The sequence below is a fragment of the Stylophora pistillata genome, chromosome 2 (assembly GCF_964205215.1).
Source record: "Stylophora pistillata chromosome 2, jaStyPist1.2, whole genome shotgun sequence".
Classification (NCBI taxonomy): Eukaryota; Metazoa; Cnidaria; class Anthozoa; order Scleractinia; family Pocilloporidae; genus Stylophora; species Stylophora pistillata.
The window spans coordinates 40479878-40501942 of NC_142520.1; the positions used below are offsets into that span (position 1 = coordinate 40479878).

Below are 22065 nucleotides of genomic sequence, written 5' to 3' on the forward strand. Positions count from 1 at the left end.
CGGTAGGCTGGGAAGGGGAATGAATTTCCTGTAAGAGGTCGAGTGACAGTCAAAACGAAGAAAAAGGGAGGGGGCGAGGCAATGACTTTCCCCACCCCCTCCCCCTACCGTCCACTTAAACTCTAAATCGAATACTGAACGATCGCGAGGTTGTAACGCTAATGCGACCAGATACGACGCGTGCATTGCAGGTTAGCAGCGCTGACTCGAACTGACCCGTACAAAAGACCGACAACTTAAAGAATTCAAAAAGACAAAAATTAAAATTGTTATGAATAGAAAACATGTCGCTCTTTTGTTGACTTTTTAGTCTGACTTGGCAGTCGCTGTTTTTGTCTTGTAATACAAAGCCCTTCTCCCCACAAAGCGGGAGAGATCGCGTTGTTTATTTCCTAGTCTAAATAGAGGATATTACACGGCCGCTTGGGGATACAAATTTTATCTTCGGGTGGTGCTGAAAGTATCTCTCACGAGTGAGCGCAGCGAACGAGTGAGAGATACTTTCAGCACCACTCGAAGATAAAATTCGTATCCCCAAGCGGCCATGTAATGTTCTGTTTATTATATAGATACTGATGAAATTTCTACATAAAAGACAACTTTTTTTATTCATTTTCGAAACAGCAATTGGGTAATTATGTTGGTCACCATGGCCACACCGATATCCTCACACGTGAAAGATAAAAATAGTATCTTTACTGCTCGCGGTGAAGATATGATTTTTTAGTAAAAGGAGAAATCCTGGTATTTCATCATTATCTATATAATAAATACACGATACTGAACGTTGTTTCAGGCACAAACTGAATATCTTTGATTCGATGGTTTTGTTATGCAGCTGGACTTTGGACCAGTGCCGAGTCAAGAATAAGTAAAAATTCATCAAAAAGAGGATACGTTTAAGTGCCGTTGTAGTCCCTTAATAAAAATCATACCGGATATAACACCATAATGGGCATCCTCCAACCGTTAATAGATTGAGACGACTCAAGAACCACATCCTTTAGGGCGGAAATACCTACACAGTTTGTACAGCGTTTCCCTTATCGGTGGTTGCATATGACATGCTTAGAAGGCGAAAAATGCCTTTGTAATTTTTTGGCCATAAAGCATCTTAGCGGCATATCTAGAAACATGCCTAATGATGCGCTAAAATAATCACTTGTGGCATTTTTAATTATTGACTAAATAGCTGAATTTTAACCAAATACTGAAAAACGTGTATTGAACCTAGATGTTCCATTCAATATTGAAGCATAGATCAATTCAAGTGATGCCATTGTACACACTACAATCCTGAACAGACAGACGAGCCTTGCCTTCCTTCACAGACAGTTGGTGGCGGCACAGGTGTCCCAAGCTCACGTCTCGAGCAAAAGCGAAGGATTATTTCATGAAAGCGTCACGCGTTTTGTGACGCGGTGTTGAGTTACGCGAGCAACCGTTCAGAATTTGAGTGCGTTATAAGGAATAGTATGGGGAACAAAATATGGTCAAGTTGACTTCGTCTGATAATATGAAAAACAGTGATGGTGAAGTAAGCCAAAGCGACAGAAATCGCCAAAAAAACACAACGGACACGCAAGGAATGAGTAAGTTTGATTAATCTAACGTGTAAAATGTTCACATTTCGGAATATTGAGTGTTTTTAATTGGACCATATTTTGTTCCCCATACAACTTCCTTATAACGCATTCAAATACTCAACGGTTGCTCGCGTAACTTAACACCGCGTCACACAACGCGTGACGCTTTCCTGAAATAATCCTTCGCTTTTGCTCGAGACGTGAGCTTGGGATACCTGTGGTGGCCGGACACCAGAGATATCGGATAGCATTTATCTTTCAAAGTGGCAGAATATATTGTTTGAGCTCATCCTCGGTGTAAAAACCTGTGAAGCTCAAGAGTGACGTAAAAGAAAGACAACAAAACATTATAAACAATAGCGTACAGCAAAACAATACCTCATGAAACAAAGAAAACCTCGTTGGGTTTTTACACCGAGGATGACCCATTGTTTGGTAGGGCGCATTCTGGTTTAATGGTTTATCTACTGGTATATTGACGATTGGTAGTTGGAGGGTTGGAGGGGGGGGGGGGGGGCTACAAGCTTTCTTGAAAGTCATGTTGTCGCTGAAGTATCTCCTTTCCCAACTCGCGGCGAAAGCAGTTCTATTACGTATGAAACCGCGAAACGCCGAACGGGACATCCTGCGAACAAAACTTAGCTGTTGAACATATATTTCCCATAGAGTAAATTGAACTTTACCTTTTGCGTGTATTTGCAAGACCTGACATGACACTGTAGAGAATCCAGTTTTATCAGTGAATTGCTAAAGAAATCGAGAAGAGTCTCCTAACATGAAAAATGACCCGGTCTCCACTCCTTGGCGATTTGATAAGTTGATTGTCTATGTTTTTAGGAAGAAACTATCTCAAAAAAAATCACAACTATCTCTACCTTTCCATGTTTGATACTCTGCAACATTTTTCCTCAAGGTTCTGATTTCTTCTTCCATCACGATGACACCAGCAGTGAGAATTACTACCACTCCAGCTAGCAAAACAATCACAGCGAACAGCAGTCGCCTAGTGCAGATCTTAGACTCTGGCTTACTGGACTTTTCCGAAGACATCATGAGTACTTGGGACTCTCACTTCGTCAAAAGAAGCATGTGCTCGTTTCGTTTCTCAGATTTGGGCTGTTCCGCTCTTAAAATGCTTTTTCTGCGTCATAAGCGCGATAAGCCGATAAACATTTGGCTAAAAAACAGATCTAGTTACAGACTTGTCGTCACTATTGCCAATGATGTGTTCCATATGTGACCTCGCTGATAGCCTGCTAGCTTGATAGACCACTCGACTTACATAAAGGTAAATTTTCCGATGCCATGAGATGCCCTGTTGTATTGCCTAAAGGAAAGAACACTGTAGTTTCTTCCAGATTTGTTAATTTGCTTCTGCATTGTCACGTTTTATTAAGTTGCGTAGACGGTCACTTTAAAATACCATGACGCTGTGTGAAGTTTATTATCAATCTTGATTCATCTACTATATTGTTTTGAGAGAGAGCAATTGGCAGCGGTATTATCTTTCTGTTGTTTTGCTTTGTTGTACGTTTTCTTGTACAGCATGCCACTTGCAAATGAATACCACGACTGATGTATTTGATTATGGGCCTGGTTAGCCACTCTCGATCAAAGGTAGTCAAGGGTGGGAATGCTCAGTATTTTTCGACTTATGCCTTTGTGGCTTCAACGTCCTCTAGTTATTTTTTAAAAGTACTTTTATAACGGAAACCTCTTGGACACGTTCGTCTTTTTATTGTTACTAAAAAAATAGATGGCTGATTGCATCCTTTAAATGACTTTCTGAATCATCAAGAAAGAATTTTCAAGCAATCGACAAGGGATTAAGTTATAAGCCATCTGGAAAAACTCCAAGAATTGATAAGGAGAGAAATAATTACAACTTTCATTTCAAAAGTAAACACGTGTGATTTATGATTTGGCTTCAATTTGGGTTTATTTTTGCTGTGCGAGATAGGGAAAGCTTGTGGCGGTAACCTTTGAACTTTTATGGGGGAATTGTGCGTGCTTTTGGCGTTTTCAGACCGATTCACGAATTTGCACCGGTTAAAGACAATACCTTTGTGTTATAGATGGTGGTCTACCCTCTCTCTTTAATTAAAGAATGTATGTCCTAATTTTTAAATTGAAAATGTATTTTTTTTTGTGCCGAAATTAGACTGAAAAATTTTGTTTACTCTCCTTTCTGAATTACCGCTACGTTTTTGTCGATAATTTGTCTAGTGTTTGTTTTCACGGTTTACCCAGCGGTAAAGGGGACAGAATTTACCGATTTTTTTCAACGGGAAAGTATTAGATTTTGTTCTGTAGTTTATTTTTTATTAAAACGCCGTAATTTGGTCCAACAAATCACAATCAACTCTGATGCATGTAGCCCTGGTGCAAGAAAAAAAAGGGCACGTTAGAGAGATGTTCGAATGATAGAAAATTGCGATAATAACAATTAGTCAGAGATTCTGTAAGTCTGTCAAATTATCATCGGCTGCTTTAATAATAAAGTAAGCGTGTAAATGTCATTCTAAGTTGTGTTGAAAAAGTTCATGCAACGAAAGGAGTGAAAAGAATGGTCCGTCAAGGCGTCAAAATGCGAACCTCCATAAAGGATTATTGGATCATTTTCGCGACAAAAAAAAAACTCGACGCTTGCAACAGTTAATTGACAAAGAAATAGGTTGGTCAAGGAAAGAGAAGATGAAAGTGGATCGTCAAAGACAAACCAGCCAAACAAAAGACTACAATTGGGTTTTAACAATATTTGCGTTGAGATGTTGGTGGAATGGCTGTTGAAGCTCCAATGCAGTCGGTGTCATTCCTTGCCGAGGGAAGTTCGTCACAATCGATATCCTCTGGCCAAGGGTAGCCATACGATTCAAAGGTAGTCAGACTTCGACGTTTCACTCGCTCACAAAGCTCTCTGCAAGGCTGGTATGGCACTCCACAAGGAGGAAAATAAAGAGTGCATACGAAAAGAGCCATCTCGTGACAACGCAAACCAAAATAAAACGAAGGATGAATTTCAGAAGTGGCCTGTTCTTGGGTAGTATGATTGAACAAGTTAGGAACCATTGTCATGGTATAGTTGAGATCTTTACACATCGGTGCAGTTAACGCCTCACACTTCCCTGAAAGGATATAATGAAGAATGGTATCACAGACAAATATTCAGTAAGGGTCAATAGCAATGTGATACCCTTCGTACCTGGTGCTTGATGAGTTAAAAAAAAAAATCGCTCTGATGGGGATTTACAGTCATCGGTATTTAGCCTTTTCCCATTTAACTACATAACTCAATTAATCATCTTTGATCTATCTCTGAACCCTCCGCTAATTAAGTTCAAAACCTTTCGCTTGAGTCGAATTTACCAGAATTTAGAACTAAGCACACGAGAAAACAGCTCATCAATGGGAGATCGAGGGTGGCCTTTTTCTTTCTACTAATGTTATAAGGTTCCATCTCACCTTTCCTTTGCTCTGATTGTGAAATTGCAAGTCGGCTGGTTTCCTGGGGTCTGTCAACGCACACCTCTCCACTATCCCCAAGCGGAAACTTTTCGCATGCCAGCGTGGAAAGCCATCCTCCTCGATAGACCTTCAGTACCACAGCACACCCACGCTTAACTCGAAGGCAGAGCTCCCTGCACGGTAAAGGAGGTGTGTCTAGAATGGTGCAGATCGGGGCGTACAAAGAGCAAAAGAAGAACTCCACATCACGTGAACATTGCCTGTCAACAAGTGGCCAAAGTTGATAAACTTCGAGAGAAGCATCTTCCTGCGTTGTGTGCATGAGGAAGTTCGGAAATGTCGTCATGTTATAGGGTACGTTCTTACAGAAAGGAATAGACAAAGGTTGACATTTGCCTGATGTGGAAAAACAAATAGAAAGATGAGAAATTGACTAAAGTCTTTAAAAAGTTGGTAAATATCTCTCAGTGTGTGAAAGTACTGGTCTTAACGATTCTTTCAGATGTTATAAAATGCCAATGACTAATAAAATTAATTGTGATTTTGATTCGTTTTCCATATGATTTAGGACGTAAGCTTTGGAAGAATGATTCGTGATTACAAAAACGTCTTGATTTGTCAATAGGGCTCTGGATTCGACGTTTGGAGCTACTTAAGTCTGTGGGCTACCCTTTCTGGGTACATCTTTTAATCATCACAACAGTGGTTTTACGCAATCAGTGGGCCTAAGGCTTTCTACATAAGAGGGTTGATTTTTAGTAAATAAATGCCCTTGCACTGTTAGCTTTCGGTCCTCTTTGCACTTAATAAAAATAAACTTTCAGATAAAAGGTTCAGCTAAATTGAGGATTGTTAGGACGCGGTTTTGTTAAACAACGGCTAACGTTTGTTTAAATAATCAGACCTTTAGGTTTGCAATGGCAAACCGTTTTATTCAATACCTGGTTGCGGCTTTGCCATCACTCCAGTTGAAGGTCCGTCATAGCAAGGTGCTTCTCCTTTTCTTGGAAATTGTTGGCAGTTAAGATTTAGGGGCCATCCAAACCGAAGGTCATCAAAGACCCGTTGACATCGTCTCCGGGTTTGTTGGCAAAGTTCTCTACAAGGGGGAATGGGAAAAATCGTTTTCCTGCAAGTAGGACCGTATAGGCTGCACAGGAATCGAGATAAGAGGATCGCGCAATCATGTAGGGATATGTCGAGGATTCGTGTAAACTTTTTAAAGCTATCACTAGCTGTTTTTTCGTCCATATGACCAAAGTAGTTCGGAAACTGAAGAGATGAAGGAGGAACGTATGCAGCACATGGATGTTTTTTGTAAAGATCCACCGTCGTTCGAAGGCATTTGGAAGCTTCTGGTCCATTGTAGCACTTTGATGCGCCTTGTCGTTGTAAACGGGAGCATCGCATGGCAGGTGGCAACTTAAGTCCAAACTTCTTCAAAAGATGTCTACATGGCTTTATTGCCTTGATGCAGAGCTCTTTACATGGTGGAGTAGGCCTTTCGAACCCATTAGAGGAAGGTGCCACAAGAGAACACAGGAAATATCTGAGAAAGGGAGAGCAGTTGTTGTTGAGAAGCGTTTCAAAATTTGAAAGAAATTCCATGGCCTCCTCTTGTGTTCGGTGCTTTAGACGGTTTGGGAACATCACCAAGTCATTCGCTGATCTCTTGCAGAGAGAAATTCTATTTTCCTCGCATCGACCTGCAGAAGGATAAATGAAATAATACTAAGACAAATGGTTAAAAGATATTAGCTGAAGAATTCAACCATGAGACATGCCAACAGAACTTGCCAAATTGAACCTTAACAACCGATTAGATGACTTAATCAAATAAAAATCTCCAATTAGCGAGATGGAAAGTGAACAAGAAGAAACAAAGCGGAAGAGTTATTTTAACGATTAAAAAGTGGATGCTATCCTCATTAAGAAGTTGTACTTACCGCCAGGCTTACATTGCTGTACTTTTTTTTTCAAAGCTGTGGACGAACGCTTGTGCCTTCCTTTAGCCACTTCTACATGCGTGGATGCGTGCTCAATCAGGGGGTTGGAATCCCATACTTTGTTATCATCGCTATTGACGTCACCTAAATCAAAATCAAGTAGTACAACCTTAAAGTAACGCCTACCCGCGGTAAAGGGCTCATCCTCTTCCCCCCCCCCCCCCTACTCCCCTCGCTAATAAGCCAAATTCAAAATTAGCACCCATCAAATTTGCACTTTCCTCTTTTCCTTGCTATCACATTGAACGAGTATTAAGATACCCTCAAGAAAGTAAAAAATATTGGTCATGTTCAATAACTGTTGTGCGGCCTTGCACATTTCTATCAGCTGCACTTGTCTCAGTTTGTATTAAGATAAGAAACGCCCACAGACTGTGACGCTATTACGCGTTTGGACCAGCTTTGTACTCCCATAAACAAATAAAGCCCCCCCTCCCACCCCTCCCACCCCGTTCCTCTTATTATCTTCAACTTTCCATCAGCGCCCCAGGTGCTAATTAGATGATTCACGGTCTCAGCAATCACTTTTGTCAAAAAATATGCTTTCTGGCGCGCTTGAGAGCGGAAAGGTGTCAACACCTGAGATCGATGTTTTTGATCTCACCTAAGTTTGGCTTTGTACCAACGAAAGGTCAGATGAATTAAAACTCCTTCTGTAAGCCTGCTATAAGCGTCTTGTTTTTAAACAAAAAAAAAGCTCGCTGTTGTTTCAGGTCTCTAAACGATACCCAAGGAGAGGACGAGGGGAAATATTTTCGTTAGACCCAAACATGACGAGTTTAGCAGCCGTTAAAGCCAATTTGGCGAGCGGACAAAGATCTTCACGGCAGAAAGTTATTGGTTTTAGCGAACTAGCAATTTGATTGAGTTGTGTGGAATTTGTCTAACATTGTGTTCTTATCAGCTTGTTTGTAAATGCCATCGTTTTGAACGCGAGGCTTTAAAAAAATTGAAAGAAAGAAAGAAAGAAAGATAAGAAGTTGCCCATCACTTGGTGGAAGTTTTATTGGGCTGATCTCTTTTGTCATGTGTTTCAGAGTTTTTTCATTTCTTAAGAGAGAATTTTTATGATTTCAGATAATTTAAGTTTAAATGAATTTCTATCATCGAACATCTGTTCAAACTTAATTTAAAGCGGTTGAGGCTGATCTAGTTTTCCCGTCAAGGAGTAAGCTCCATTAGGAACAAGCAGGTCAAACCCACTCAGTTGCCGTTGTCTACAGAGCGGCTACTAAACACAAAATTCTTCAAGTACTTTTGTGCTTCGCTCCTTCTGATTATTGCGTCTTTCTAACGGTTTGCAGCCTTGCCTCTAATAGATACCTTCAGTTAGCAAAGACCAGTAAAGGCTGTGAGAAAAAAAGAAGAACTTGAATACCTGAAACAGTGCCTGTCAAGTTCGTGATTTCTTCCGGCACCAAGATCATCCCTGCTATCAATATTATTACGACCCCAGCCAAAGCGACAATCGCAGCGAAAGGTAGTCGCAACCCGCTCTTTGCGTGTGTCTTCATACTCTTGTCCTCCTTCGTGCTTGAAGACATCTAAGACCCTCCTACTCGTTGATTCCCGAAGCAAAGCAACGCCAGTCTCACTGTAACAATGACACTGATTGCTCAAGGCAGAGGGCCGGCGTCCAAAAACGTTTATAGACATTGTTTTAGCTATGGGCATTATCAGTTGTCCGGAAGGGAATATCGAGTTACTTTGTAAAGAAAGATTAAAGATTGATCGCTTTGTTCAAGAAACTGTGTACGTCCTAGACGAATGAGATACAGCTGCAGGGCTCGTATGTTCGTCTTAACAGAATAGGAGCCTCGGTCCCAGAGTTTATCAAAACAAAAATGTGGAATTTTGTCGTAAATGAAGCAAGTTCGCATAACCGCAGTGAAAATCCTATTAAATACAATATGATGTCTTTGAAGGTTCACCAACAAATCAAGAGATTTTGGCTTGCTCAAACCTCTATGAAATGCTACCACCCCTCCCTCGGGAAAATGCATAACTTGCACGACAGCCTATAGGGTGATGAAAGGAAAAAAGCCGGGACGGACATGCAAGGGTAACTTCGCGCAGCTTGGATTGCCAAGTACATGTAAAGATGTAAGACGACCGTGAGGCAAGGGAAGGTTGTGGAAGTTATAGCTAAGGTTAGTTGACCTGAGCAGTGTACTCTCGGGATTTTCGCTTTTGGTTATATCAGTGATAATACAAGCCATTTTGATCAGTAAGAGCGATTTATGTACATCTATGCACAAAGCAATTTACATTAGATGAACAAATCAAAGAGTTGTTCTATTAGCCTGCTTGCAAGCGGTAGTTGGTATGCGCAAGATTCAGCGCGACGAATATATTCGGTCGCCATATTGGACGGGAGGAAGATCTGGGACGAGTGACAAAGCGAGGGGAAGGGGGAAGGGGAAGAAAACCATTTTTTTTCTGCCCCTCTTCCTCCCCTCTCCCCCTCGCTTTGTCACTCGTCCCAGATCTTCCTCCCGTCCAATATGGCGACCGAATATATTCGTCGCGCTGAATCTTGCGCGTACCAACTCCGCCTACAAGTAGGCTACTGTTCTACCAAAAATACATTTTCAGTTCATTTCAGGCTTGTTCGCGCAGCATTGTTACTGATTGATGTTGATAGTGACCAAGAGAATATAAATAGTTTATATTCTCTTGAAGCGACCTATTGGACAACTTTCCATCATTTTCACATTTGAGAAATATCGCTTTTCATTGAAATTACCGCTTCTATGCCGGATAAAGTGAGATATGACCTACCACTTACAAATATTATTGTATGTCGTTTAGTTCATAGTCTGATATTTGAAGTTTACAAATTGACTTATTCTATTCTTTTTCTTTTTTCTCCCTGTACAAGTCGCCTCGACTAGTGTACGCTATATGCGAGTTGTACATGTTCTTCTCTTAATTGTAAAAACATTAATAAAGTTCCTTGTTGTTGGTAAGAAAAAAAAGTTTAATACTAGTGTTCCTATTTTCGCTACATCATACTCATAATTTATCTCTTATCATCTGGATATAACATCAATCGATCCCTGCTTTTTCGTTTTCGAATTACGTCAAAGATTTATCATCAAATCAAGTCTCCATCAGTGTTCTAATTGGAAGGAACAAGAAAGCCTTTTTATAAAAGAGCAGTGACAACAAACACCCATTCCAGCGTTAAGAATATTGCAGGGGGTTGCCTTAAAACCCGTAAGGCATTTGCGATTAGCTTTTTTTTTAAATTTTTAATTGAGAAGCCCTCTTTGATTCTATCGATTCCACGAGAATAAAAAAAATACAATTGTTTACTTCTTGATCGTACAAATAAGTTTTTTGCATGTTGAATTGAGAAGCCCTCTTTGATTTCATCGCATTCCACGAGAATTAAAAAATACGAGTGTTACTTCATCATCCTTGCGTTAGTTTCTGAGGTTTTGGACCTTACTGAGATTCTTCCAGGACGGAAGCGAGGAACTTATAACCAACGTTAGTAACGTAGCATTGATGATCAAATCTTCCAACGGGCATGTCAGGCGCACTTATCCAAAGGTTCTCCTCTGGAATGTAGCATTCCACCGAACTGATCTCAGAACCTTTTCTGATGTTACTCACACCTCCAATGACATAGATCTTACCATCGTGTGCCACAGCAGAATGCTTCATTCGAGAATAACGCATCGGAGCAATGTGCTGCCATCTGTTAAGCTTTGCGTTGTATACCTCACAAGAACGAAGGACTTTTTGTCCGTCATAGCCGCCAAAGATGAAGATGTCGTCATTCAATGTCACCGCAGCAGAAAACTGTCTTCCTGCAGTCATGGGTTGAACGCACGTCCAAGCATCTAGATAAAAGTGAAGACATTTAGTTTGATGAATAAATTTTTTGTTTGAAAAAGAAAAAGATTCGTTTTGTGATTAAGGAAAGAGATGATGATGATGATGATAGTTTATTAACACTTCTGGCAGTTAAAAAACTGAATAAACAGGGTAATTTTACAAGAATATTAAAAAGAATCTTACTAGATGCCAATAATAAAGTCTATTTACAATAGTAAGTCTTAAGAATTAGAATAATTATAGAAAGTATTACAATAATAGTTAAGTCTACGAACACCTAAAAGTAAAATAGTCATTTGCTCTTTTTGTTCTTTTCATTGTTGTTGTGCCTTTGGTATTTCCTGATCTTAACTGATAAGGTATAGAACTTGTCATGGCTTGTGGAGCTAAGAAAGATATGGGGTGGTCTTCATTCCTCATTTCCGCCATCAAATTTTTACAAACGAATATCCTACGATCTACCAACAATGACAATTTTGTCTGGTCTAGGGCTTGTTGATAACTAAAGTTTGGGAATATAATTTTTAAGGCTCCTTTTTTGTATGGATTCAATAGCATCATGGCAATCTTTGATAAGTGCAAGTTATACTTGATCAATATCCATATTATGATTTTCAGTGCTAAATGCAATTTAAAAGGCAAGAAAATTAAGAAGAACTATGAGGTCTCTAAGAATGCCCACTGATTGTTGAGATGCGCTTGGTAAAACAGTTTCTTAAATACAATTTTTCTTCAAAGGGATGCCTTTGCATTAAACCAGGTTTCGTACCGGCAATTATTCCACAGTAAGGTTTGTTCATTTAGCTTAAGAGTTAACAATTATTTTCATCAGGAAATCCTTTCCTTTCCTTTTTACTATCCATTTTCTGAAGGTGAATTCAGAGTTTTAACTGTGTATCCAAACTAACTCATTCCTCAAATGACCTCTAAGCGTAGCTGTATATTTACCTTTAGCTGGATCATAGCATTCTACAGTTCGCATTCCTTCACGAATAGCAAGAGTGTTTGGTTCTTGAAATCCACCAAGAGCATACACACGGTCTCCAGAAGACACTAAACAGTGACCTGCCCTGGCAAAGAGCAAAGGTTCTCGTTGCTCGATGAGCCAGATTTTATCTTTAAGCTCAAAAGAACTGACTTGAGACGTGCATCTACTAGTTTTGGGATCCAGGCCTCCAACAAGTAGAACAGTACTGGAACTTGTAGACACAGCACAGAAAGAGTCCAGCTCGACATCGCACACCGCAGGTTGATGTTCGGTTGCATCCCAAGAGTTGCTTTGACCGCTGAAGCGTTCTATGAATGGAATCGCTGTTTCTTTGACGCAAACATCTCTAAGCCCCCCAATGGCAAAAATATTGTCCTGTAAAGTTACCAGCTGAAGCCTGAAAGAAATCAGTGAATAACGTGACATCAAAAACACAAAAAAGACAACGGCAGGACATGCAATTGAAAAAAGTCACTATTTGCGTATTTTTTCAATGTAAACTCAATTGCCGTAGAGTCAGGATTTACGATTCGTGATAATTCATCATTTCAACAAAATTTGTATGCTTTATTCAGAAACGTAACATATAGAACTTTTCTACCCGGTCGACGTAGTCCAAGTTTAAATTCTGTACATGTAAGGCCTACTCTGGGATCTTAAGAGCAAATGTGCCCCAAAATCGAATATTTTCAAAGTATGGTGCACGTGGCAACAGCCAAAATATCGATTCGGCTCATATTCTCAAGTTAGGTTGGCCTAAGAGTGAAACAAAGCACTGCATACTTCGTTTGGCTGATTATCGATTTATTTTAGAGAAATCGATAACAACTGAATTCAGCCAAAATGTGGCTTTTAATTTGAGCTAAAAATTTCAGACCCATCTATAGAGGATCAGCAAGGTACTTTACTAATCCGTTGGATTTGCCGACAAGGCGCGGGTCTTTCCGCAGGCAGGGAGTTCAAGGTTTGCATTAGATATTTGGTCCATACTTTTACAACTACAATTTTCAACCAATTCTTGTAAAATATCTATATAGGGCTGCTTCCGCTTGCTGGTTACTGAAGAAACATCTAGTTCAAGCGCACAGTACAATGTTATGTTTTTACGAAGTTGTCGATTTCAGTAGATCACAGTTTGAATTAATTAGCGTTGTTCCGCCCAGGAGAAACACGTTTCTGACCCAGCAAAATTCCGCTTACATATGCTTCGCGGTTCGGCTAAAGACTAACATTCAAGCAAAGGTCTCTTACGTCAAGTAATTAGAGCCTCTTTTTCAACGAAATGGGAATAGAGAAACCTCAAATCAAAAGACTCCGAGGTACGCTTTGTGAACAATCATTATTAGGAGGCGTTGACTATCCTTCCAAGTAATATTGCTATTGTGAGAGAGATGCAACAATTTCAGGACTGAAATCCTCAGAAACATGGAAGGTAAGAGCATCAGTTATGTTAAATAAGTAGTAGATTGAACGTAAAATGCGAAAACATTGTCTACATTTTCGACTAATTGACGACACCGAACTTTAAAATTTGATTAAATCGCCCCGAATGATTTCCCTAAAAAATCCTTTTGAGATCCAAAGGAACTACCTTCCGCCTTCCGAAAACCAGATTTCCGGTTAATTATTTTGTATTGCACATAGTTAAATCACGGGCTACTTTTGACTTATTTTTAATCTAGTTGGAATTAGGTCGGATAAATTCAATTAAATTGTGTAAAGAAATGGTCAAGAATTGCTCAAATTGCAATCAACATATGTTTTGATGTTGTATTTCAAGATTTGGTACTTTTCATCAATCCAGGTTTTTTCATTTTGTGACGCGGCGCTCCGAGATGCGTCTGAAATTTTGAGCCTCAAAAGTCACATTTTGGCGGAATTCAGTTGTTATCGATTTTCTCGCACATAAATCGATATTCAGCAAACGAAGTATGCAGTGGTTTATTTCCCTTTGAGACCTACTTCACTTTGAAATATGGGCGAAATTGATTTTTCATCTGTTGCCACCAAATGTTTGACCATGAACATTCGCTCTTCAGTAAGTTGCCTTAAGTCGCCTTAAGTCACCCTAAGTTGCCTTAAGTCGCCTTAAGTCACCCTAAGTTGCCTTAAGTCGCTATTGGTCACCCAATGTTATAAGGGTTCCACCCTTCCCAATGAATAAGCTGCAAGTAACCGGATCCCTGCGTTTGCACAAAGATTTCTGGGATCGCCACGGGGCAGACGTTGCAGCCGGCTAGAAAGAAATGTATGGCGAAAGGCAGTTACGATGTAAAAATAAAAACGATTTTTGAGAGAGATCAACGTTTTTTCCCCACAGTTTTATCATAGATGGATTAAAATAATTTTAGTAGGAATTACCCCAAAATATGTTGTAAGATATACCGATAAACTTCTTTCCTTGAGTAAAGTCTATTGTGAAATCGTCATCTCGTACTGGTGTCGACGTATTAGAAAATTAGTCATAAATCGCTAAGAAACAACTCATTTACGGCTTATAAGCTATATTTATGTATGTAGAGCCTGTCTTGATACTCGTCGACATATTAAATAAACAACTTACGACTTCTGAAAATATATCTCCTCAAGGGGGAGAAGTCATTGTCGGCGTGAGGAAGGTGTTTTTTTTTTTTTAAACTAAACTGTTGCTCTCTAAAACGATGAATATATTGTATGTCTACAGTTTCTGTCAGAGTTTCCGTGATCAAGCTTTTATCGACCAGAGTTAGTAGTATCGACAGATCTTCCCAGAGCTCGAGGAGAAAAGTGGCAGCTCAAAAACGTTTGGATTTTTCTCAAACAAACTATCGCTTTACCCAGGGGTTTCCTCATGTTTACATCGCTTATTCCATCGTTTCAGACAGCAACAGCTCGGTTAAAAAAAAAAAAAAACACTTTCATCACGCCGACAACGACTTCTCTCTCTCCCTTGAGGAGATATATTTTCAGACGTCGTAAGTTGTTTATTTAATACGTCGACAAGTATCAAGACAGGCTCTACACACATAGATATAGCTCATGAGACGTAAATGAGTTGTTTCCTAGCGATTTATGGCTAATTTTCTAATACGTGGAGACCATTACTCGATGAGGATTTCATAATAGACCTTACGCAAGGAGAGAAGTTTATCGGTATATCTTACAACATATTTCGAGGTAATTCCCACCAAAACTTATATCTACCTTGTATTAAAATTATCTTAATCCATCTATGATAAAACTGCGTGGAAAAAGCGTTGATCTCTCTCAAAAATCGTTCTTTTGAACATCGTAACTACCTTTCGCCATACATTTCTTTCTAGCCGGCTGCAACGTTTGCCTCGTGGCGATCCCAGAAATCTTTGCCCAAACGCAGGGATCTTGTTACTGGCAATTCATTCATTGACCCCATTTACCCCACTCTAATCATATTGTGTATATTGCAAGGGATTCTGTAAATATTTTTGAGATTTATGGAGAGACTGTTGCTAACTTTTATTTTATCACTTCAGTCAAATAAAGTCGCTTTAAGTCGCCTTAAGTCGCCTTAAGTCGCTTTAAATTGCCTTTAAATCCCTTAAAGTCGCAATGTTTTTAATTTCTGCCAATTTTGGTCAAGTCGCCTTCAGTCGCCTTAAATCACCCAAAGTCGCCCAAAGTTACGGCGACTTAAGGCCCCAGAGTAGGCCTTGCGTAATAAGCATCTAACTGTTCATGATACACAGAGCCCGCTAAATGTTTTTTAGTAAGTTCAGTCGTAACCGTCAAAACAAAAGTCTTATGTTACCTCCATCGTGGCAGTTTCATGGCCGACAATTTCACCCACTTGCCAACAACTGGAACAAAGCAACAGACACTGTTCAAGATTGCTGAATTATCGCATCCACCAGCAACCACAATCACTTCCATGCTTCGGCATGACTTTCTCGCAGTAATTTCGCCAGCTACGTTCGCATATGTGGCTCCTTTGGACGTTGGCACGAGTCTTGGGATAATCAAATCATTCAATTCTTTTTCATGTCGTAAGTCATGCAGTTGTGACAAAGAAACGAAAGGTAGTCGAACTAACTTCAATAACTCACCACAAAAGTCTTTCCTCACTTCCGGATCGTAGCTTATCCAATGGATGACGATTTCAAGAAGTTGGTCTTCATTTTCAATCGATATATCATCGCTGGATAGGAACTTTATAATCTCTTCTTTAGATAGCTTCAGAAATGATTCCGTCTTGGCAACTTCACTAAACTCTCGATTCACGTATTGAGTGACTGTTTGAATTAGACCACTGCACGAGAAAGTGTCGGCCATAGAAAGAACCATAAGACAGTTTTCCATGTCCAGTATACATCACCAGAAATCGGGGACATTTTGAGCCCCTGGGTTTGAGTCAGCGGTGTATCGCATTTCACTGAAAAACAAGATGGCGGCCATTGCTACCCGATCTGAGCGAGAACGTGTTTCCTACTATATCCTCCATAATTTAAGTTCCACCGATATATTATTTCCTGAGAGAAAAAGGAAAAAGAGGTGCCGTGGAAAAAATCTCGGGACATATGAAGCTGAGCGCTTGATAGCAAATCGGGAAGACTCGGAGGTAAGGCATTCTGCTTATCAATTGAAATAAGTTTAAGTTCATAAAACTAATTAGATATCTTTTTGTCAGGGAAAAAAATTCCTCGTAAAATGGAAAGGCTACAGTACCTTTGAAAATACTTGGGAACCAGAAGAAAACCTTTCCCCCCTTCTGTTGAGGTAATTCATGAAAATTTAATATGGATTTTATTAATGAACTTTGTTACATAACTGTACCTAAGAAGTACATGTAGTACATATTGCATTATCAAACATTCTTGAACCTTCTGTCATTTGCTTTCATATAATACTGGATTCATGCATGTTAATGTAAGTCTGTAATTTACGCTTGCATGCTCCAAATGTTTGGTTTAAATCTATTAATGCTTATTTCTTTTTCCAGGAACTTTGATTCTCCAAGACCTGAAGGAGACATTGTACAGAGCTGCATCGACAGAATGAGATTTGCTCTACTGGAAGCACTTAAACACAAGGGTCCTGAGCAGAAAGTCTCTTTAGAGTTTCGACATGATGTTTTCAAGTATTTGTTTTGTGGAAAAGGAAGAACAGCAGCAGAGAAAAACTGGACTCTCTTAGAAGAGACTGACTTTAACAAATGTAAACTCCCAATTAACTGGAGTTGCATTTTTGATAGTCACGGAGATGGCATTATGGTTAGATTTCCTGTTAAAGTACGGAAATACCTGACATTGTCACCCAAATCTTATGAAAAAGTTGGTGACAAAATTGTGGAGATGCCAAGAGCATATATAGAGAAACTATCAATCAAATTTGTTAAGGTCCCTTCATCATGTAATTAATTAGTAGCTGTTTCAGTTGTGGGCCTTTTATACGATTAAACCTTTCTCTAAAGTTAAGTTAGGATTTTTCAATAATTGTAAGAAGTTCTTTCTTTTTTAATTTACTAAGGTTTTTCACTTTCAAGCCTCTTTCTTTGATGAGTTTCCTTAGCTGCGGAAGGGTCATTTTGTTGTAGTCTTCAGTAGGGCTTTCTTCACACATTTCCTCATCCAGGCTGCTACTGGGAGCTGACATTAGCCGCTGTTCTTTCCTCTTTTGGCTGATGCCAGCTTCCCAGTATTCAACATTTCGTTTTTTGTAAGTTGCCTTCTCCCTTTCATGATGTCGTAGCTCCCATTGTCTGCTCTCAGTATTTAAAATGTCCTTTGCAGCTTCCCATTTGTTTGACTTTTGAAATAGTATCCTTTTGGCATCGTCATTAGTCTTCTCGACACCTTGCCCGGAAAATTTCTTGAAGCCTCCATGCTTTTCAATAAAAAATGGAATATGATAGGGTATGATGTGCATGTATGGTGTCACTCGGGGTCTCTCATACCCTGATCTCTTTCCTCGAAGTGAACAAAAAAGGTTTATCCATGACTTTGCTTTAGTGAAAATTGCTAATGAGTCATTACTGCTTATGTTTAAATCGGTAATAATGTTATATAATTCTTCAAAGTCTTTCCATATTTGTTGAACTGTTTCACATGTTTCTGGATAGAGGAATTGATTCATTTCAGAAGGCAGTACATTAAGCAATTTCTTTTTCTGAGAGCCAAGCAAACTTGTAAATTCTTTTACTTGACTCTCTGAGCCATTTGCATTTTTTTTATTCCAAACAGAAAAGGAAATCCCAAGAGTATTGATACAGTTGACCAGCTTTGTGAGATGTACTCCTTTGGGTGTTCCCCTTTTTTTGTTAAAATCCTCAACTGCATCCCTTTGAAGAACTTCATCAATTACATTTTGTAAAAGTTTGTCAGTAATTCGTAATAGCAAATGGAGCTCATCTGCAATTACATTCGTCAGAGAAATGTTCAGGAGAGGCTCGTTAATGCACCCATAATTGTTCTCCTTGCATTTACAGAGGGCCTTAATTTCCTCTAGTGTTCGCTGTAGGGGTTCTTGGTTGTAATAGTTTGAAAGTTTAGTTGTATCCCATCTATTATCTTTATGTATTTTGCACCAAAGACAAGCATAGTCAGCAGTTGCTGAGTTCATACCCATTGCCATCAGTAAAAATTTCATATCTCCACCCAAGAAAAATTTTATACTGATATCCTTGCCATCAACTGTTATTTGACCTTTCTCTATAAGATCATTGACTTCTTTGAAAAAGTGTTTGAGTGAGGTCTTCATTGTTTCATACTTTTCTGGACCATTGATTATCGCAACTGTTCTGTTGCTTTTTGAAGACATGACGCTGTCTTTACCTTGAAGAAGAGCAAATGAGAACATCATAAAATTTGTTGTTCGTGACATTCTTGCACCATCGCCACTGAGTTTGATTTGAATACAATCATCTTTTAGCTCTGGTTTGTTGTTAAGAAGTTCTCTGATGTGTTCCTCAAGTGTAGCAGTGAAATTTATTTTTGCTCCGGGATACTTCCCCTGTGTTTGTTCTATATGGTATGTTTTGTTTAGGTTACCTCGCAACTGTTTTACTAAATAGGATTTGGGTAGGTCTTCTGTAATCATTGTGAACTCATGATACACTTCATCACCCACACAGAATTTGTCCAATAAAAACAAGACTTGTTCAATTTTTTTCTTTTCCTCTTTCTGAAGATTTTCATAAGCTCCATGTGAAGGGGTGGGTTCCCAGTCCAAACTGTGTGCTCCTCCTTTTTCATCTTGCAATTTATACTTGAGTTAATTCAAGCCCAAAGCTTTTACAAAACCACAAAGCACACTGAACTTTATTCTTTAAATGGCGAAGCTTTCTCCCTCTTTGTTTTGTGCCCACTTCAGTGACCTTCTTTCCTTGGCATTTTAAGGATTCTTCTTGTTCTAAGGCCCCAATGTAATCAACTAACTCTTTGTTGACATCTGTAAGGTTTGTTATCTCTTCTTCTAGTTTGTTAATTTCTTTCTTCATTTCTTCATACAATTTCCTTTTCTCATTTTCTAAGTCACTGTATGCTTCTCGCCATTCTTCGATCTCTTTGTAGCTGTGCAAAACTTCAGACTTCAATGATTCAATTGACTCAAGCTCTCCCCTTCTAACACAGAGGCTATATGCTTTGCTGTCCAATTCCTTTCTCTTTCTTCCCGAGGTTTTCTTGTAAGAAATCTTCGCTGAGCTTGATTTTTTTCGAAGCAGCTCGTTCATTCGTTCATTTTCACGCTTCAAAGCAAACCATCCATCCACGACGGTCGCATTAAGTAGGTCTATGTAATTGATTTCTGTACCGGAAGTGATTTCAAGAAGCTCGCTCCACTTTCGTAAGAGGGGCAAAGGAATCTCCACACAGCACAAAAAATCGTACTGTGAGGCTGCTTCTCGTCGCACATACTCTAAAGGAAACTCAGAACTTAGCTTTAACTGCCATTCAATGTCTTTCCTTTTGTATTCGCTGAGCAAATCAGCCATTTTAAACCCTACTTTTAACCGGAAGTTGTGAAGAAACTTTTGCCGAATGAATTCGGGAATAAAGCATCTGTACGAGAGTAGCCTGAGACTTAGCTATCCCAAGAAACACTAGGGGATTTTGAAAACAAAAAACATGGCGACGAAAATCACTTTCCTCTCAACTTTTGCAGCGTTTTTCGATGAACATGTAAACAAAGGGGACTTTAAAAATGGTGGCACGGCTCCTTCGATGCTTCTAAAATTCATAAAATTCAATTGCTCTTGGAAGAACTTTGGCGTAGATGAATCAATCTACTACGAAAGATAGGGCGAAAGGAAGCTTCGTACAACTCATTTCGAACTGTGCACCATGCATTCTCCTCCGGGATCTCCCTGTATTTGTGGAATATCAAGATGACCTCCGAGGGAATTTTAAGAAGATGTATGGGGAAAAGGAGTAGAAATTGACCACAGGATTACATGCCTTAGGAAGAAGCTTAGAGTTGAATTTGGTACTTCTTTTCTTTGTCAATAACTCGGCTAGTCCATTTTAAATATGTTTCGAACTGTGCACAAGGGATCTACCGCATAGTAAGTAATATTTTTTCAAAAAGGTCTTTTTCCCCATACATGTTCTTAAGTACTTTCAGTGCCATTACTGTATATGATGCGCACGCGCGGCCGCCATCGTGTCCCAAATTTCTGGCAATGACGCTGTAGGAATCGACAACACGCTTCTTTTACCTTTTCCACCAATAGATAACTTGATGCTTCTAGCAATTCGAACACATTTTGGACGTGGATTTGAATCTGTCCCGTGTACATGAAATCTAAGAAGCTTTCCATCGCAGTAGCGGTAATAGTGCTTACACTTGCACTAGTTTTATCCTTTTCCAGCATTTCCGTTGTGAACATGGCAAAAAAGAACCGGCTATTAGCCGCCAGAACTGCTTTATGCGCTGGAAAACTTTGGCCATCCACTTTCAATTTAACGTCGCATAATATTCCTGATTGTCGGTATGTGTTCAGTTCATTTAAAATACTATTGTCATCGCCTTTTATCTGAAGAAAAGAGGGAGCTTCATCGTTTGTTACGAGATCCATATTCATTACCGACCTAGACAGAGCTGCCTAGATGCATGAACACTGTGAAATGACATGGATATACTCGAAGTCCAGTTTAAATCACGCACGCTCCACTCGGAGTCCGGCTTAAATCACGCACGCTCCGCCCAAAGTCCAGTTTAAATCACTCACGCTCGGGCTCCGCTCCAATGAACGATCTTTCGTTCATAGATGAAAACTAGTTACAATAACAAGTTTTCTAAAAGTGTTTGTTCTGCCGACAGCCACGTAGAGAACAAACTGGCGACATATCTGAGATGGAAATGGTCTTTCTTGAAAGTATTGTTCGGTTTGAAACGCCTTTTTTTTTTTTACTCTTTTCTTTCGTTTGATTGTTTACACTTTGCTTAACGATTATTTGAATCACGTTTTTTGATATCCGTAATAATTAAATAATAATCGATGTTATATAAGTTAGATCGTGTTTCACGTTTGATAAATGAGTGTCGTGATCATGTCAAGTTAGTAGCTATTTGCTGTCGAGAGAGTGCTATCGTGCTATCGTGCTATCGTGCTATCGTGCTATCGTGCTATCGTCTAAGCTACAAGATATTTTCTGTTATCCAACCTACCATTCAGGAGCTTCACCAAAATAAGTCATGTCGTTTTCTGTTTATGTTTCACATGATTTAATCGTTACTTTGCTTTATTGTTTTATCGGTTTAAGTTATTAAGTGATTTCGCTAAGTTTGTTGTAAGATTGTATAACTGAGGTTTTCTTTGTTATTGCCTGTTAGTTCGAACCACACGTTATTATCACAACTTCTATACTCTCACAAACATTGTCTGTGCATGAACACGTTGTTTTTGTCTCGACTTTGTGCGCTTGGCTGGTGCGTTCGAGTTGGCTCCTAGAGCTTTTGGCTTCCTCTGTGACTCTTGAAGGTCACAAGTGTGATTTGCAGTGATTCTGGACAACTGGTGGCTATTGAATTATAAACTCGACAGACTTAGTGACACAAATAAAAGCAGATATAGAAAAGGTAACGAAAATCCCTTTTGAACTGTAACCCTGCTAACTGATGTGTGCAAATCTGTATTTACAGGAGCATTATATTGCGGAAGACTATTTTCATTATTGTGAAATCAATAGTTTAGTTAAGTGCCTAAGAATCATTTGATATT

General features: G+C 39.3%; 4 protein-coding genes and 1 long non-coding RNA gene across 5 annotated transcripts in view; 2 read left to right on the forward strand and 3 right to left on the reverse strand.

Moving 5' to 3' along the window:
• Positions 1-2639, reverse strand: part of LOC111333893 (uncharacterized) — a 12098-nt gene extending 9459 nt beyond the window's left edge. The window contains exon 1 of the mRNA XM_088748332.1: positions 2462-2639. Coding sequence (XP_088604458.1) covers positions 2462-2639 — 178 coding nt within the window. The remainder of the gene's footprint in view (positions 1-2461) is intronic.
• On the forward strand, positions 1852-3021 carry LOC148739491 (uncharacterized). Its single transcript, XR_015996485.1, has 2 exons — positions 1852-2021; positions 2500-3021. It is a non-coding gene; the product is annotated as an uncharacterized LOC148739491 (long non-coding RNA).
• Positions 3022-4052: 1031 nt separating this feature from the next.
• On the reverse strand, positions 4053-8738 carry LOC111333892 (uncharacterized). Its single transcript, XM_022939529.2, has 5 exons — positions 8436-8738; positions 6998-7141; positions 5993-6757; positions 5049-5447; positions 4053-4711 (listed from the first exon to the last, which is right to left on the reverse strand). The coding sequence occupies exons 1-5, from the start codon at positions 8599-8601 to the stop codon at positions 4335-4337; spliced, it is 1851 nt and encodes a 616-aa protein (XP_022795264.2). The 5' UTR covers positions 8602-8738; the 3' UTR covers positions 4053-4334.
• A 1107-nt stretch (positions 8739-9845) lies between these two features.
• Positions 9846-21077, reverse strand: LOC111333891 (kelch-like protein 12). Its single transcript, XM_088748334.1, has 4 exons — positions 20531-21077; positions 15658-16218; positions 11852-12288; positions 9846-10908 (listed from the first exon to the last, which is right to left on the reverse strand). Exons 1-4 carry the CDS (start codon positions 20923-20925, stop codon positions 10508-10510), a joined length of 1794 nt encoding a protein of 597 aa, XP_088604460.1. The 5' UTR covers positions 20926-21077; the 3' UTR covers positions 9846-10507.
• LOC148739492 (histone-lysine N-methyltransferase SUV39H1-A-like) lies at positions 16195-19006 on the forward strand. The gene is made up of 3 exons (XM_088748333.1): positions 16195-16464; positions 16534-16622; positions 16846-19006. The coding sequence occupies exons 1-3, from the start codon at positions 16291-16293 to the stop codon at positions 17261-17263; spliced, it is 681 nt and encodes a 226-aa protein (XP_088604459.1). The 5' UTR covers positions 16195-16290; the 3' UTR covers positions 17264-19006.
• Positions 21078-22065: the final 988 nt, after the last annotated feature.